The sequence below is a fragment of the Eucalyptus grandis genome, chromosome 8, assembly GCF_016545825.1.
Source record: "Eucalyptus grandis isolate ANBG69807.140 chromosome 8, ASM1654582v1, whole genome shotgun sequence".
Taxonomy (NCBI): domain Eukaryota; kingdom Viridiplantae; phylum Streptophyta; class Magnoliopsida; order Myrtales; family Myrtaceae; genus Eucalyptus; species Eucalyptus grandis.
This window is the reverse complement of record NC_052619.1, coordinates 67,682,168-67,699,747: the sequence shown is the minus strand read 5'-3', so window position 1 is coordinate 67,699,747 and position 17,580 is coordinate 67,682,168. Positions and strand designations below refer to the sequence as shown.

Sequence of the window (17,580 nt, the reverse complement as noted above, 5' to 3'; positions counted from 1 at the left end):
CGAGCTCGCCGCTAGATCCGGCGAGCCGCGAGCTCCGCCGCGATCCGGCGAGCTCGAGGCTCGGCCGATCTCACCGAGCGCCGGATGGGCGACAGCTCGAGCTCGCCCGGATCGGGAGCCCGAGCTCTGCCGCTAGATCCGGCAAGCCGCGAGCTCCGCCGCCGGATCCGACGAGCTCACGGCTCGCGGCTGCACGACGAGCGGCCTGGACGACGGGCCCCGCGAGCCTCCCTAAGCGCCGCGGTGCTCCTCTTGAGCCGGATCCTCCCGAGCGGCTTCAAGCCGCCGGGAAGCGGAGCGCCGCGACGGCGGCGACGCCCGGCCGGAGCAAAGCGGGCAAGAGCGGCCGAGGAGGGCGGAGGCGATCCCTTCTCCGACGTTGTCGGGGCTTACCATCACAAAGAGAGCAAGAAAGAGAGAGAGAGAGAGAGAACAAGAACTAATGAAGGAAGGAGAAAGTAGCGGAAGCGCGAGAGCTCGCGCGAGTTTGAAAATGATTTCCTCTTTTTGAAAAGAGGAAATCATTTTCCACGATTTCATGAGGGATTTTCCGTTGACCGGAAAATATTTTCCGTTGACCGTGCATTTTCCGCCATCCGAACACCGGAAATTTCGAAAATATTTTCCCTGGAAGTTATTTTCCGCGAAACGAACGGAGCCTTAGTCTTAGAAAAGACCCTAAACTTTAGGTCTAATTTCAAATTTGTGCCAAATTTTTTCCTTAGAAAATACTCGAAACTTTAAGTTTAATCCCAAATTTACTTTGAACTTTTCTTTGTCTTAGAAAAAAATCTCAAACTTTAGGTCCAATACCAAATTTATCCCAATATTTTTTTTGGTCGAAAAGAAAATCATCAATTTTTACTCTAATCCTAAATTTACCCTATTTGTGCGAAGTTAGTCCTAAACCTTTTTTTAGTGCCAATTAAATTTAAATCTTTTTACATTGTGCCAATTTAGTCCTTTCCTACCAATTTTGGCCGGATTTTGCCGACTGGACGCCAACCGTCGACGTGATCCGATTGACGCTAACGTGGACAACTTTTAATAATATTTTAATATTTTTATTTTTATTTTATTTTTTATTTGTTTCTTTTTCCATCTCCTCCTTCTTTGTCTAGCTGGTCACCGAACCTCGGTGATCGGAGGCGATGGCCAACGAGGCTGACCTCGACCTCGTCGGCCACCTTGCCAGTGGTCGTGAGGGCAAGCCTTGCTCGCTGGGTGTGAGGCTGCCCTCGAGGCCGTGGCGACGAGGCTCACCCTCGCCGAATGGGTGAGGGTCGAGCCTCACCAATGGCCAACGAGCAAGCCCCGCTAGCCCGGGCGAAGCCAGCTTGAGGCTTACCCGCCGGCCATGGGCGAGCCTCGTCGCCCGGCCTCAAGGGCGGCCCTCGCGCCGGGCGGGCAAGGCTCGCCCTCATAGCCACCGGCGAGGTGGTCGGCAAGGTCGACCTCGACTTCTCTCGGCCATCACCTCGGCCGGTCGCCGAGGTCTAGCGACCGGTTGGGCGAAGAAGGAGGAGAAGGAAAAAAAGAAAAAGAAAAAAGAAAAAGAAAAAGAAATAAAAATATTAAAATATTAAAATATTATTAAAAGTTGTTCACGTTAGCGCCAATCAGTCACGTCAACCAACCGGCGTCCAATCAGCAAAATTTTGCCAAAATTGGCCGCAAAAGGACTGAATTGGCACAACGTAAAAGGTTTAAGACTTAATTGGCACCAAAAGAAGGTTTAGAACTAAATTGACACAAATGCAAAAGGTTTATGACTTTTTTTTTAACACTTTTCCCTATTAGCCCTCTATCCCTAATTTTTATATCCTAAAGCAGTTTTATTTTTAAGATAACTTTCCATGTCGCATTGCCAATACGTATTTATTATTGACGTGGAAATGCCAATTAAGTTGGGATTGGATCACAGGTAGAGTTTAGAATAGATTAAAAGTTGGTAATTTTTTTTAGACAAAACAAAAATCAGGGCAAATTTGGGACTACATCTAAAGTTTAGAGTTATTTCTGAAACAAAAGAAAAGTTAAAGGTAGATTTGGAAATAAACCTAAAGTTTGGGTTTTTTTTAGATAAAAGAAGTTTGGGATAGATTTGGGATTGAATCTAAAATTTGGGGTTATTTAGGAATTCACCCTCTCTTAAACAAGACACTATGGTCAGAGGAAAAAAAAAAGACTATGGGCTGTTATCATTTCTGTTGGTAAGGCTACATTGCTTGCAGTTTTACTTTTATTTTTTAAATATGGTTCTATCCTATTCCGATTTACTAACCACCGTGTATGTTCTGTGTTGCGTATGGATTTCGGAATCCTACTCACTCATTCACGCATGTCTAGTCTCTACGCCCTTTGCCACTGGGCGTGGCATAATTTTTCTTTTCTTCTATTTCTTTATTCCTTCGCCACAAGATGTTCTTCGTATGTACTGGTTGCTTGTCGTCAACTATAAAGGCAGAGGATGTCTTCATCTTGATCAAATATGTGCCTACAACAATGTTGATCAAATGTCCATGTTGATAATAAACGATCAGTACTGGTATCTCCTCCTAACTTGCCACCCATATCTGCATGACGATGTGTAGAGAATTTTTGCTTTTTATCTACAATGCGAGAGCAATTCGGCATGTTTTTCAAGTGTTTCCTCCCTGCAGAAGTAGCATTAGCAACTTGGATACTTACTCAGCTCCATAGTGAATGCATTTTACCTTATATGTTTTTCCTTTTTTTTGGTCTCCTCATCTATGACTCTCAAAAAATGATTCCAGACATCGGATGCATATTGCTTTTTATGAGGAGGAAGACTAGAACTAGGTACCTTGTTTACCTTGTTTGTCCCGCTCGCAGATGGCTTTTTTTCACTTTCATGACTTGACAATTCCAATTCTATGATCGGACTCATCTCATCACATCCCTCTAGTTTAATTGATGTGTTGTTCTTGATACATCTAATTCACATATATATAACAATAGTAGAATATTATCATAAATTTCAAAATAAAGATTAAACATTCATATGTTTCCAATTCTTGATTTCCAATTTGATTCTTACCCAAATACTTGAATTGAATCGCATATTACCAATTCCACTTTTTGTGGAATCAGGAACGAGGAACCATATCGATAGTCATGGGAACTTGAAACTTGACTGGTCCTATCACCAATTTGGTACTATTTCTAATTCTACCATGGACCCATGCTTACTGTCGCATCTTAACCCATTAGGGGAGAGAGAGTTAGATTTAGGGGTTTTGTCAACTTCAAGTCGACGGCTTTTTATTAACTCGAGCTATCCCAAGCTTATATCTCGCACTACGTCAAACGTTCACATTTTTAATCAATTAAGCCTATGCGAATTTTAATTAAGAAGTTGCCACTAGCTCTTTTAGAGTCGACTAGAAGCCCAATAAGATACGAGAAAATATCTTACTATTTACGCAACAGAAATTCTAAACTCGAGAACTTTAATTATGTTAACCCTAAAGCTAACCCCCTCTCGGTAGCTAACTTGATCATGCTAACTAATGCTATAGCAGCCTATCAAAGAATTCTAGGTATCATCCTAACCATTCTAGAATAGGAAATGACATCCAAGACATTGAAAAACGCAATCAAGTATAGTCGTAAGGGGGAGCACACAAGTATCCTAATATTATCCCTAAAAAAAAAAAAAAGACAATCTAAAATAAAGAATTCTATTGTAAAGCGCTTAAGACTTATCTAGATTTTGGGTTTTAATATTTTTAAAGGGCTTTCCAATTTTTCTAAAATTTTCTAAAAGAAATTTTTTTATTGATTTTCAATTTTCTAATTTTTTTTTATTATTTCATAAAATTTTAAAATTTTTTATCATTTCTGAATTTTAAATTTTTAAGTATTTCTCGATCTATTTATTTATTTATTTATTTATTTATTATTATTATTATTATTATTATTATTTAATATTAACATATAAGAAACTCGGACCGGGTCAAGAGACCCGACCCAATAAACCGACCTGAACCCCATCGGATCGGATTGGACTAAAAATATTAACCCTAAAAGCCCACTCAGAATTAATCAAATAGGCCCACTAATATTTTCTTAGAACAAAAATCACCCAACCTCCAACCCATCTTCATTTCTTGATTCTTAGCCCAACGCTTTATATTCTTAGGCCACTTCTCATTGGAATTCAAACCCACTCACTCCTAGCCCATGAACAGTACCCCAGCCCAACCTTTTTTATTCGATTTTTTTCTCTTTGTCTTATTCCCTTCATCTTCAACCTTGCAACTCCTTCTCCGAAGTTTTCCTCACCAGCAGACCCTTGGCTGAAGCAACAACTCCATCGCACAAAACCAGAACTACGGCCACCGCTCTATATCAGACGGCCAAACTCTCCGAACCACCACCGACCATCGGACTACGCCACCAACGGTGCCGGCCTATCGCCGGTGGTCTACTCCGGCGGTCATAAAATCTTAAAAATAATCTCACCGAACTCACGCACTTAACAGCAACAATTTTATCTATCCAAACAAATTTACACAAAAATGCAGCGAAGTGAACTGACTGGTGCGGCCTCAAACTGCTGGCTGCGCCGGTGAGGGTAGGTAGTTCCGGCGTTGGGGGAGACTCAAAGCCAAACGGACGCAGCTCGCGCGACCTGGCTTGCTGCTCGGCGGTTTGAGATCCTGATCCTAAACTCCGAGTGGGCACCTCTGATTCACTCGTCACTCGCGCGTCCTTCCTTCGCGTGACATGCGCCCACGGACGCAGCTCGCGCGACCTTCCCCCTTCTTCCGTCATTTTTCAGTTTGGTCAGCCCGTGAAGGAAAAGAGGGAAAATCTGGGGCCGGGCCTTTGCTCTCATTTCTTGGTCTCTACTCTCTAGTGGGCCCAAAAGACATAAGAGAAATGGGCTAAAAAGAGAAACCAAAAGATGGGCCAGAGGGAAGAAGGGGCTGGCCCCCTACCCGCTAAGTATCATCATCATCATCATCATCATTTTTAATTTTTTTTTTTTCATTTCATTTTTTTTTTGGGTTAATATCCTGAAAACCCCAAACCGATACACCTGTGACAAATTTACCAAAAACTATTTTTTTGACCATTAAAAATCCCAAACTAGCATACATTTGACAACTTTACCCAAAACCGGTACACTTGTGACAAATTTATCCTATGTTAGTTTTCGTTAATTTTTACTGTCAAATTATTAAGTTAAATGACACGTGACATTTGATCGGTATACCAATTTTGGATTTTATGTTCCATTTGTCACAATTTACAATTTTTGTGATTTTTTTGTGGTATTAATCAAATTTAACAGAGTGTATATTTGTTATAAATTTACCAGTTTGAGATTTTTTGCGGTTGAATAAATTAGTTTGGGGTAAATTTGTCATAAATGTACCAGTTTAGAGTTTTTTATGGTTAGTCGGAGTAAATTTGTCACAAGTGTACCAGTTTGGTGTTTATATGGTCAAAAAAAATAAATAGTTCGAGGTAAATTTGTCATAAGTGTACCAATTTTGGGTTTTTCAAGGTATTAATCCTTTTTTTCTTGCCCCTTCTTTTTTTATCCTTTCCAAACGAATATCTAAAAGGTTAACAAAAATTCAGGTATCAACACTTACCTTTAATGATTTATTATACCATGCAAAATTCATAATAATTTGAAGCTTGTTTGTCACAAAAGAGGTTTTGTTCACTTTTAACATTTAATATAGTGGGCATCAAATCAACATTTGATAAAAATTGTTTTCTTGAAATTTGATGAGTTAATATTTTGAAAAATTCCAAATTATTATATATGTGATAAATTTATTTTAAAATAATTTTTTGATTACGAAAACTGTAAATCTAAATACTTGTAATAAATTTACCTAAAATTAATTTTTTTTTATCAAAAACCATAAATTGATACATTTATGACAAATTTACTCCATTTTAATTTCCGTTAAATTGTATTAATACAAATCGGTATACCAATAATAAACGAATTGTAGAACTTTAAACAAGTATACTTGCTTAGGAATTAAAAACTAGTATACTTCTTAAGGTGTGACCTTAAAAAGGACACCATCTTAAAGAACTTTCTTTTAAGATTTTAAGATGGGGCCCGGGAAGAGAGAAACTCCCTTCCCCTTCCCTTCTAGAAGGGAAGTTCCTTTTAAAGGTTGCATTTTTAAGGTCGGGGCCAACCTTTAAAAGGAACTTCCCTTCTGAACTTCCGAGGGATCTCTTTTTGAAGTAAAAAGAACTCCCCTGGGATCTCTTCTTCAGAACTGGCCAGGATCTCTTCTTTTTTAACTGAACTTCCCTGGGATCTCTTCTTTTTTAAGTAAAAAGAACTCCCTGGGATCTCTTCTTCGAACTGCCTGGGGATCTCTTCTTTTTAAGTAAAAAGAAGCGAAGTTCCAATTTAAGGTGGGCCCTGACCTTAAAAGCAACTTCCCTTCTAGAAGGGAAGGGAAGTTTCTTTCTTCCCGGGCCCCATATTAGGTATATTTTTTTTAAAATTACACAAATAAATTCCTATATTTTCACTCAACGTCCAATTTCGTCCCCGAACTTTCGATTGGGTCACCACTTTGGCCCCCGAACTATTAATAAATGTCCGATATACCCTAAACTGAATGGAGCCACTTGGCCCCGAACTATTAATAAATGTCCGATCTAGCCCCCGAACTTTCGACGGCCAGCCGGCCCCCGAACTATGATGAAATGTCCGATCTAGTCCTTCGTTACTATTTTTTTTTTTTTTTTCCCTTTTTCCTCTTTTTTTTTCCTTTTTCCTTTTTTTTTTTTTTTTTTTTCGCTTTCCCTCCGCCGGCTCCGGCGGAGGGCCGGCGTCCGGCAAGGGAGCCCCTCGCCGGCGTCCCTCGCAAGCGGGCGAGTCCCTCGCCCGACGCCGGCGAGGGGCTCTCCCTCGCAGATCTGGCGAGGGGCCGTCCTCGCCGGCGTCTGCGAGGGAGAGCCCTCGCTGGCGTCGGGCGAGGGGCCTCCTCGCAGATCTGGCGAGGGGCCGTCCTCGCCGGCGTCTGCGAGGGAGAGCCCCTCGCCGGCGTCGGGCGAGGGTGAGGGCGAGGGGCTCCCTCGCCGGCGTCCCTCGCAAGCGGGCGAGGGGCTCTCCCTCGCAGATCTGGCGAGGGGCCGTCCTCGCCGGCGTCTGCGCGGGGCTCTCCCTCGCCAGATCTGCGAGGGAGAGCCCCTCGCCCGCTTGCGAGGGACGCCGGCGAGGGAGCCCCTCGCCCTCGCCCTCGCCCGACGCCGGCGAGGGGCTCTCCCTCGCAGACGCCGGCGAGGACGGCCCCTCGCCAGATCTGCGAGGGAGAGCCCCTCGCCGGCGTCGGGCGAGGGGCTCCCTCGCAAGATCGGCGAGGGACTCGCCCGCTTGCGAGGGACGCCGGCGAGGGGCCTCGCCGATCTGGCGAGGGGCTCCCTCGCCGGACGCCGGCCCTCCGCCGGCTCCGGCGGAGGGAAAGCGAAAAAAAAAAAAAAAAAAAAAGGAAGAAAAGGAAAAAAAAGGGAAAAAAAGGAAAAAAAGGAAAAAAAAATGAAAAAAAGGAAAAAAAGAAAAATAGTAACGAAGGACTAGATCGGACATTTCATCATAGTTTAGGGACCAACTTGAGCCGATCGAAGTTCGGGACTAAATGACATTTTATTAATAGTTCCATGAACCAAATCGAGCCATTCGAAAAGTTTAGAGGCCAGATCGGACATTTTATCAATAGTTCGGGGACCAAATTGAGCCGATCGAAAGTTCAGGGACGAAATCGACATCGAGTGAAAATATAGGACTATTTGTGACATTTTCCCATTTTTTTCCGTAACAAAAATCAGTTTTTTTACCCAAAAACAATTGATTATGTTACTTTATACCCGTAAGCAAAAAAGGAACATAAATCCATTTGGTAATTTTTTTCCGAGAACAAAATCATTTTTTTCCTAGGAATATATTTGAAATAGAATTAAGGGAAAATACTACAAAAACCCCAAACTTTGTTCAAAGTAACAAATTTATTCCAAACTTTTTTTTGGACATGAAAACTTCAAACTTTGCAAATTGTGACATATTTACCATATCAAGGGCATTTTCGTCTTATTTTTCTGTTTTTTTCTTTTTTTCTTCACTCTTCCCTCTGCGCCGCCGGCCATGGCGGAAGGAAGTCGGCGTCGACGAGGGGTGCCTTCACTAGCTCCCATGGCTGGCTAAGGGAAGAGAGAAGTAGAAGAAAAAAAAGAAAAAAAATTTAAAAAGTAAAAAGACCAAAATGCCTTATAGTTTAGGGTAAATGTGTTACACGGATAGAAGTTCAGAATTTTTTGTATCACAAAAAAAAGTTTGGAGTAAATGTGTCATGATTGACAAATTTCGAAGTTTTTCATGTCACAAAAAAAGTTTTGGGTAAATTTGTTACTTTAGGCAAAATTTGAGGTTTTTGGTGGTTTTTTTCTAGAATTAATAAGAAGAAAAAGTTATTTATTGTTTTCGAGAATAATTCCTAAAATCAATTCTGATTTTTTTCTTTTCTCTTCCATTTTCTTCTTCCTTTTGTTCTGTCGCGGGTCTCGGCCATGGCCGACCAACTAGACGAGGACTAGCGACCTTGCTGGAGCATCGCCAAACCTCCGGCAACATTGTGCCACAGTGAGACTCATTGGCCCAAGCCTCGTTGTGGTTGGCAAGGCTTAGCCTCACCTTGGGTAGGTGAGTTCGACTTTGCTGATCGAGCCATCTCGCCGATGGTTGGGGGAGCTCAACCTTGCCTAACCAAGGTGAGGTCGAGCCTCGTACAACCACGACTCAGGCCTCACCACCAAAGCCACTAGTGAGGCTGGCTTTGCCAGTGCCACTAAATTATGAATGAATGATTTAGTCAGCCACGACGTTGTAGTCGGTTAAAACATGGAACCGTTTTGGTCCAACCGGACACATTTTTTTTTTTTTGTCAGTCCTACTCTATTCCTACTCTACACTCACGCTCAGACTTTTGCCCTATCTCTTGCAGGGCGTGGGAGTCGAAACCCACTCATAAAATTTACGCGTCCCCACCCTCTCCCCTGGACACATTGGACACGCGGTAAGAAGGCGGAAGGCGCGTGGTGGTCAATGGCGTAGATTGAGGTTGACTGGTGCGTTTTATTGTAGCGCTGACTGCTTTTTTGGGCGTTTAATAATCAATCTCACCTCTAACTTTTAATAACCCGTTTCGGGCCATTAATTTAATTCCCTTTACTTTTTGGCAGCACCCACAAGGCATACTCAAAAGTTTAGGGCATCTAAAGTTCGAAACATCGTTGTTTTTTGTGATTAATTATATGTTAATCATGCATCTTTCTGTCCATGATGAGCGCAAAAAGCCAAATCAGCCTTTTTTCTTTCTATTCTAAATTGTGGAGCTTGAAGGTCAATTGGGCTCTTGTTAATTATTTACTTTTGTCCGCGACACTACTAGCTCCCGTGAAATTTGACCCTCGTATACGATAAGCTTTTTTATGGATGAAGTTTTTGTTGCCTGGTAACTAAATGGACACTGCGCTTAATGAACGTGTCATGTACCTCGACCATATTAATTGCCACTAGGCAAAGACTAGCGCATTACCTGACAAAATTGTTTAAAAAGTCCTCAATTTATAATATGGCGGTTAATTTAATTCTAAATTTTTTAATTATGTTAATTTAGTTCTAAATTTTTTAACAACTTGCCACTTCAGACATGAATGCAATGACATTGTGCTTTAGATTTATTAAAAATTATCTATGTTAGTACCAATCATGACACATTAGCTAGTCAATGTCCACATCAATAATATTCGGTCAAAATTAGTCGAAAGAATTGAATTGCCAGCAAATCAAAAGGTTTATGGCTAAATTGGCATCATTAAAATATATAAGATTAAATTAGCACAAATGCAATATGTTTAGAACTTTTCCGACACTTTTCCCAAAAATTAACGCTCCATATTATATGGTCAAGTAATTATTCTTCAATGTTGTATCATTATGTTTGGAAGTAATTGAGTTAATCCAAGTCCCTAGCCTAACAAGATCCTAAATCCTACGTCGATGGACATGTATGATCCAGGAGTTTCACATGATCCATTTTAAAAACCATGCATTGACTAGCGGGCGCGCTTATCAGCTGATTCCGTTTGGGTCTTTCTTGCCCATCGAACTTCGGAGGACGTTCACATATATTTCACGTTGCTACGATAATGTGTGTTAAAAACCTAGTCTAATGCGCATTATGGCAGTGTTTGGTGGTTCGATTCAAATTGGGATGGGATAAAATAAGGTGGACCTAGAAATCTTTCGATATTTTCCAGATTATAGAAAATTATATCACGTGTTTTGTACGACCTAAGATAGAATTGAAAATATTTGATAATTTTACGTCGTCTTTGGCTGCTTCGGCCTCCAACCCCTCACCCATAGTGCCCCGAGTATACCATCCCATCCATCACCCTCTCGATCGGCTTTCTTGAGGTAGCCCTTGTCCATGCAAACCTCGCTTGAGAGTTGCAATTCCCTATCAACGTTATAGAGATGGAGACAGATTGAACATGGCAAATTCACTCCTGCAACAGCAACAAAAGGCAATCTGTATCTGTTTGATATGTACGTAGGATGAAGTACCACTGCACGCTAAAGTACTTGTTAGCAATTGTTGATCTAACATCGACCTAGAAACAATTCACAGGTGACCCTTCCTGGTCTGTTTTGAAGATAGTCAAAGAGCCAATTGAGTATCTCCCTAATGAAGATCTTTTTGTCTCCTCCCGGTAAGATAATTTCGCACGTCTTTCGTGTTAATTCTATGCTTTTCAAAGAGGCAAGGAAGTGATAGATGGTTAGAGGCCACCAATCGAGGCCACCACGATTGGCGGTGGTTGAAAAAAACAACAGTCAGCATTCATGGCTAGGGGTGAGTAGTTCTACTGGTATCTGTCAAGAAAACCTCAACATTTTGAACTTGACAAAACCATCTACTATATTTGATGACTCGGTAAATGCAGATGTTATTTTCACGTGACATCAATTTGAATAAGTGCTAAGCTGAAGGACTTCTAAAAATTGGAGTAATCTTGACTAAGGGTGAGCAAGTCAAATGCAATGGGAAGTTTGTGATGACTTGAAAGTACTAATAGGTGAACAGTTCAATAAAATCCTAAATACACAAGTGCTTAGGACGATCAATGAAGGCGATAAGTCAATAGACTGCTGGTGAGACAGTTGGATAGACTCACGGACTGCTGATCGGGAAAAGATTATTTTCTAATATAGGCGAATTCAATCGTGGAAGCTATAAGATTGTTAGAAGATTTGATTATATGGGCAATCAAATTTTTAGTGATTTTAAAACATGTGCACAGTTGACTGGGGGGCTTTTGGTTGGTGACGACAAAGTAGGGCTTAGCATGATTCCAAAGTAGAATTGGAAACCTAAAAATCGAACCGATGGGAGCCAATCCGATTTTAAGTTTCATAATATGAAGAGTGGGTTCCAAGTTCGGAATTTGTTCTGATGAGCAAGTTGTAGGTTCTAGATGGAATCGGGAACTTGGAACATGAATTTGAAACAAGTCTTCGAGTTTTTCTCGTCCTATGTTTTTGCGCAATCTTACATGATTCCATGGTGTCCAATGATATGTAATTCCAAATTACTAGTTTAAACTTCCATTTTCGATAATATCTATGACTGTGACTTTTACTTTATTAATATTTCAAAGTATTATATGTTTAAATATGAATTGTGATTAATAAATTGTAGCAAATGATAGTCATTAGAGGTAATGATTCACTACAATATTTTAATCAAGAGTATAGGTGGAACCAGGATAGGCCTTGCAATCGACCCCGAAGCTTGTGACATAATAAGTTTTAGGTTCCTAAATACGCATGATAAATTCTAAGCTCCAAAAATTAGGGAATTTGTTATAACGGGTAGGTTTCGGGTTTCGAACGGAACTTGAAAACTGCTTATCCCTGCGACAAAGTGTGCTTTGAGTGAGGCCACGATCCCTGAGTTCTCTTTTCTAAATGCTAGACTAGCCAAAAATCGAAAAAGAAAAGAAACCAACCACTATCACTGTAATCACGAACATGGAATGTCTAAAGCTATTTTTTAGTATTATCATATTCAATTATTGTGTTTGATTTAGCTTTGCAAATGGGCTTCGAGTATAATGCAAATGCTGAAAGCCAAAACTATTTGGAAAAATGCAAATTGTGTTTGATAAAAAAAAAAAAAAAAAAAAAAAAAAAAAAAAATCTTTTGCAATAGAATTTAGGTTTTTTTTTTTATTTATAATATTTTAATATTTTTTTTATTAAAATTAACCCAATCCCTTCGTTGGTCCGGTGAAGAGCTACTAGCGTCGACAACTATCAATTGAGTCAACCTCTCTTGCGACCTTGGACAATGTCGCCGGAGGTTGCATGACCCAAATGATGGTTGCCTAGGGTTGTGCGAGCCCTCACTCACACAACCCTAGGTGACCGTCGCCTAAGGTCGCTAGACCTAGGCGACAATCACTTGGTTGTGTGCCGCTGGGTCACCCAAGGTTGTGTGACCTCAAGCGGCGCTCACCTAGGCTGCGTGAATCCTCACCGGAGGTTGCCTAACCTTGGGCGACCTCAATTGATGGTCGTTTGTGCTAGATCTAGCTTGTCAATGGCCATAACCCTTTGTGGACCGGTGAAGCGTTTGGATCATTTTTTAATTAAAAAATAATAATGAAGACAAAATCGAAAATTTGAAGAATTGATTAAGGTAGTATTGAAAGAAAAAACTAGCTTCAACATTTAGCTAAATGTTGACAATCTAATGCTAGTTAACATTGGGCTTTTAGCTTTTCCAATGTCGCATTCGACCAAAAGCCCATTTAGAAATCTTATCAAACACCTCAGCATTTTTTCAAGGGGCTTTGAAGGACGAAAGTCCCTTGGAAAAGTTGTACCAAATGCACCTTCTGCGAGCATTAGGGGTGCGCAAAAGAATCATGAACTACCCAAACCACTCGGAATTGGACCGAATAGGATCGAAACCAATGGCTCCGATGGAGGCTAGTCCAGCTTTTGATTCCAATTTAATGGAACCAAGGTGAGTACCGCTTTGGTTCCCGATTTTAAATGTGGAATCGCCCACCGGACCGGACTCGTATATATATATTAAAAAATAAATTCCATCACAATTACTTAATTATTTTTTGGTATTTTAACCAAATATATATGCACATATATGTGTATTTGTAGTTATTAAATATTATTGATTAATTTTGTTTCTTGGGTGTATAATATGACTAATCCCTTACTTATTTTTTTTTTCATTCCAATAATTCATTTATTTGCTTTCTTAATCAAAACAAAATAAACGAACGAAGAGGAAGGAGAGGACCGATTGGAGATGTCCGCAAATGTAGTGGTGCTTTGTCATCATGATATGAAATTAAGAGCAAAATATAAATTTGAACAAGTTTTGGTGCTCTAAAATAGAAATTAGGTTCAACTTGATATTAATTGATATATGCAATTTTGTAGGGATTGAGAGACTAGTTCTATGGACCCACCCGGCAATCGAAACCGAACTAGCAATCCGGTTCTCGGGTGAATTTAAGGAACCAACAAGAGTTCTTGATGGTTACTGATTTAAATGTGGGAACCGCCCACTCAAGCTATACTCACCCCTAGTGGGCGCCATCATTTCTATTGGTAAGGCTACTTTACTTGCATTTTTTTTTTCAATTTTTAAAGTTTGATTCTATCCTATTCATATTTACTAACCACTTTGTAAATTGGGTCTTGTGTGTAGATTTCGAAATCCTACTTACTCATTCAGGCGTCTCCACGCCCAACCCTCCTTGTCACTAGGCGTGGCATAATTTTCCTTTTTCTTCTGTTTCCTTATTCCTTCGCCACCGAACATTCTCGGTATATACTGATTACTTCTTGTCAATTATGAAGGCAGAGGATGTCTTCATCTTGATCAAATATGTGGCTGCAACAACGTTGATCAAATGTCCACCTTTGATAAGAGACTGCTAACACTAGTATCTCCACCTGACTTGCCACACATGTCCGCTTGACATTGTGCAAAGAATTTTTGCTTCTTATCGACAATGCAAGAGCAATTTGGTATGTTTTTCAAGTGCTTCCTCATTGTAAAAGTAACATTAGCAATTCGGTACACATACTTAGCTCCATAGTGAATGCACCGCACTTTACCTTATATGTTTTTTTTTCTTGTCTCCTCATTTATGACTCTCGAAAAATGATTCTAGACATCATACGTATATTTGTGCTTATGAGAAGGGAGATGAGAACTAAGTACCTTGTGTACCTTGTTTGTCGTGCTCGTAGATGGCTCTTTTTCACTTTCATGACCCAACGATTCCAATTCTATGATTGGACTCATCTCATCACATCCCTCCATCTACGTTGATGTGTTATCTTGATACATCTACTTCACATATCCATGGCAATATCATAATCTAATTAAAATTTTCAAAAGAAAGATCAAACATTCATTTGTTTCTGGTTCTTGATTTCCAGTTCGATTCTTACCCAGGAACTTGGAACCGAACCGCATGTTACCAATTCCACTTTTTGTGAAATCGGGAATCGGGAATCAGGAATCAAATCAGTAGTCACAGGAACTTGAAACTTAACCAGTTCCTATAGCTAATTCCATCCTATTTCTAATTCTAACATAGACCTATGCTTACCCTGCAAAATTCATAATAATATGAAACTTGTTTGTCACATAAGAGGTTTTGTTCACCAATCATTTAATATAGTGGGCATCAAATAAATATTTGATAAAAAGCTTTTGCTTGAAATTTATTGGCTTGATAGTTCAAAAAATTCAAACCGGTATATCTGTGACAAATTTATCCCAAAATAATATTTTGACCATAAAAAACTCCAAACTACTAAAAACCCTAAATCAATACATTTGTAATAAATTTATTCTCTGTTAATTTCTACTAAATTGGGTTAATACCATAAAAAATTACAAATTGGTACACTTGTCACAAACAAATTGTAAAGCCCTAAACTAGTGTTTTTGTCAATTACCATGTGTCATTCAATTCAGTAATTTGACAATAAAATTTAAACAGAAACTAATTGAGATAAATTTATCACAAGTGTACCAATTTGTGGCTTTTGATTAGTTTGGAATATATTTATTACAAGTATACTAGTTTTGGGGTTTTTCGTAATATTAACTTAATTTTGATTACAAGGATGGTTTTCTCTTAAATTATGTGTCTCTTATACATGGCTGTCATTAAAAGTGAATTATCTAAAGAATTTTCGAATCTATATAAAAATTGATATTAAATATCCAATGCAATCACCTGATTGGGATTTGCCCTAGTGGCCACCCTTTCAATATGGAAAGAGGAGGTGGAGAGGTCGAATCCTCACATTCTCAAGAGGGATTGGGGTGGGGACGATATAATTTCAGGAATCTCGAATATTTCATTCCTTTTCCACGCTCACTTTAAGCGCGTCACATGATTCTAGCCAAATTTCGCTTGCCCCCATGTGCTTAAAAGCAGTCCGCGTCGGGCTCCATTTGGGATTCGCCATCTTATTGAAAAGAACGTGACTCAGAAGGAGAAGAAAATATTTCCACGATCCAAGAAAATATTAGATAGGAGTGGGATTATACCGTGTGAAACGAGAAAATATTGGATAGAAGTGGGATCATTGTGAAAACCCCTCTCCATTCACCAGGACGGGACCATACACGTGTCACCCTCTCCAGGGTCCCGTCCCACCCGTGAATGGAGAGGGGTTTCAACACTGTATGGTCCTATTCCTATCCAATATTTGTCTTGATCCCGACTTTCTATATATTAATATAGATCGGCCCTTACCATCCCCTTTATATAAATATAGGAGTATATGGATCGCCCTCGCCGCTCTTCCTCCACCTCCACAGCTTCTCGTCGCTCCGCGGTCACCATGGGTAGGATCTCTCTCTCTCTCTCTCTCTCTCTCTCTCTCTCGCTACAGTCCGTTCAATCTCGAGTATTTATGCGGAACATATTAGGTAAAACAGATTTATTAAAGTCAAGAAAAAGACATTCCCAAGCGCGACACCTGAAAAACAAGTTTCGCCGTGCATGAATCTTGAGATTTCCCTCTCTCTCCTCTCTCTCGCGCTCCGTTATCTTTTTCTGCGTGCGCGCACTTGCTTTTTCCTCATCTTCTCCGTTACTTTTCCCATCGAGCATGCATAACCACGCGCCCGAACCTCAAGGGGCCATGGCTTCCGCGAGCATGAGCTCGAAGTGACACCATCGGCAAGATGTCAAAGCTCAGGTGACCATGGCTGCTGCGAGCTCGAGTTCGAGCGAGAGCGGACACAAGAGGAAAGAAGAAAAGCAAGAACTAAAGAGAGAGAAAGACGAGAGGGAGGAAAAAGGAAGCGAGAGAGAAAAAGAAAGAGAGAGAAGCAACCTCCCGACAATGATTTCTCCTTATTATTTATGGGCCCGTTTATCTTTGACGTTGTTGTGCTTGGCTTAATCTCCAGATGATGTTGCCCGAGGAAAGAAGCAACCTCCCTACAATGGTGATAGCAATGGAACTAACACCATAAATCCAACTGTCCCTGGATCGTTTACGGGTCACCCTGTTGCGGTCCAGAAGATGGCAACTTACGATGAAGAAAAAGCTGCCGCTCGGTAAGTTTCTTAAACAGTATTTGCTTCGTCCAATTAGGAAGATATTTCGTTGCACAACATATACTTAAGTCTTCAATATGTTTACATTCTACGGGTACTCCTGTGCAGGTCAAGTATTTCCGATGACAAGGCTGGTGTTTCCAACGAGGGCTCTCCGAACACGCCCTTCTTCTCCTGTTGTTCTTGCGTTAATGTGAGACCACAACAACAACAACCCCCCTTCCGGCGGGGGCGCCGGGGTTATCTCACTTTGCTAATCATGTCAAAACAGGTTTTCTTGCCAAATTTAAATCCTAATGTATTTTCTGGTTTTGCAGTTCTCCCTTTGCTTCTGACTTCGTCTCCCGCCAGGCGTCGAGCTGTGCCGATCGGGAACCCCATCTTATGATTAGTCGAGTCCCTTTTGTTTGTATGGTCAATATTCAGTAGGTCATGCTTTCGTTTAGGTGTCTTTTCCTAGGTTTTCTGGTGTACATGCTCTATGATGTTCGAGACAATTGAGGATATGCCACATCCTTTGTCTCTTTATTAATGAGGTTTTTCAACTACTTAAGTGGGGCCCCTCTCTTTTTATGTTACATCCGCGTTTCATCAACGGACATAACAAGAAAACGGTTGGATGAAATGAGCCCAATCTGAACTAGTAATCCGTAACTCTATGATGCTACAAGCACGGAAATATAACATATGGGGCCAAAATTACAAGTGCGCTGCTAAATTAGGAGAGCAATGAAGCAAAAAAATATTGAGGGTTGAATAAAATATGTGTTCTTGACAGGTTTAGAGTGAAGAGAAAGGATTATCCGGTTATTAGTTGGCCACTAATTCTTCACATGTGATTAAGTGAAAAATGGACGTGTTCTTGGCACGAATTTTTTT

General features: G+C 40.5%; 1 protein-coding gene across 1 annotated transcript; it reads left to right on the top strand.

Annotated features, from left to right (window-relative positions):
• Positions 1-15,913: 15,913 nt before the first annotated feature.
• Positions 15,914-17,254, top strand: LOC120286486. Its single transcript, XM_039298717.1, has 4 exons — positions 15,914-15,980; positions 16,551-16,701; positions 16,810-16,894; positions 17,019-17,254. Exons 1-4 carry the CDS (start codon positions 15,917-15,919, stop codon positions 17,034-17,036), a joined length of 318 nt encoding a protein of 105 aa, XP_039154651.1. The 5' UTR covers positions 15,914-15,916; the 3' UTR covers positions 17,037-17,254.
• Positions 17,255-17,580: the final 326 nt, after the last annotated feature.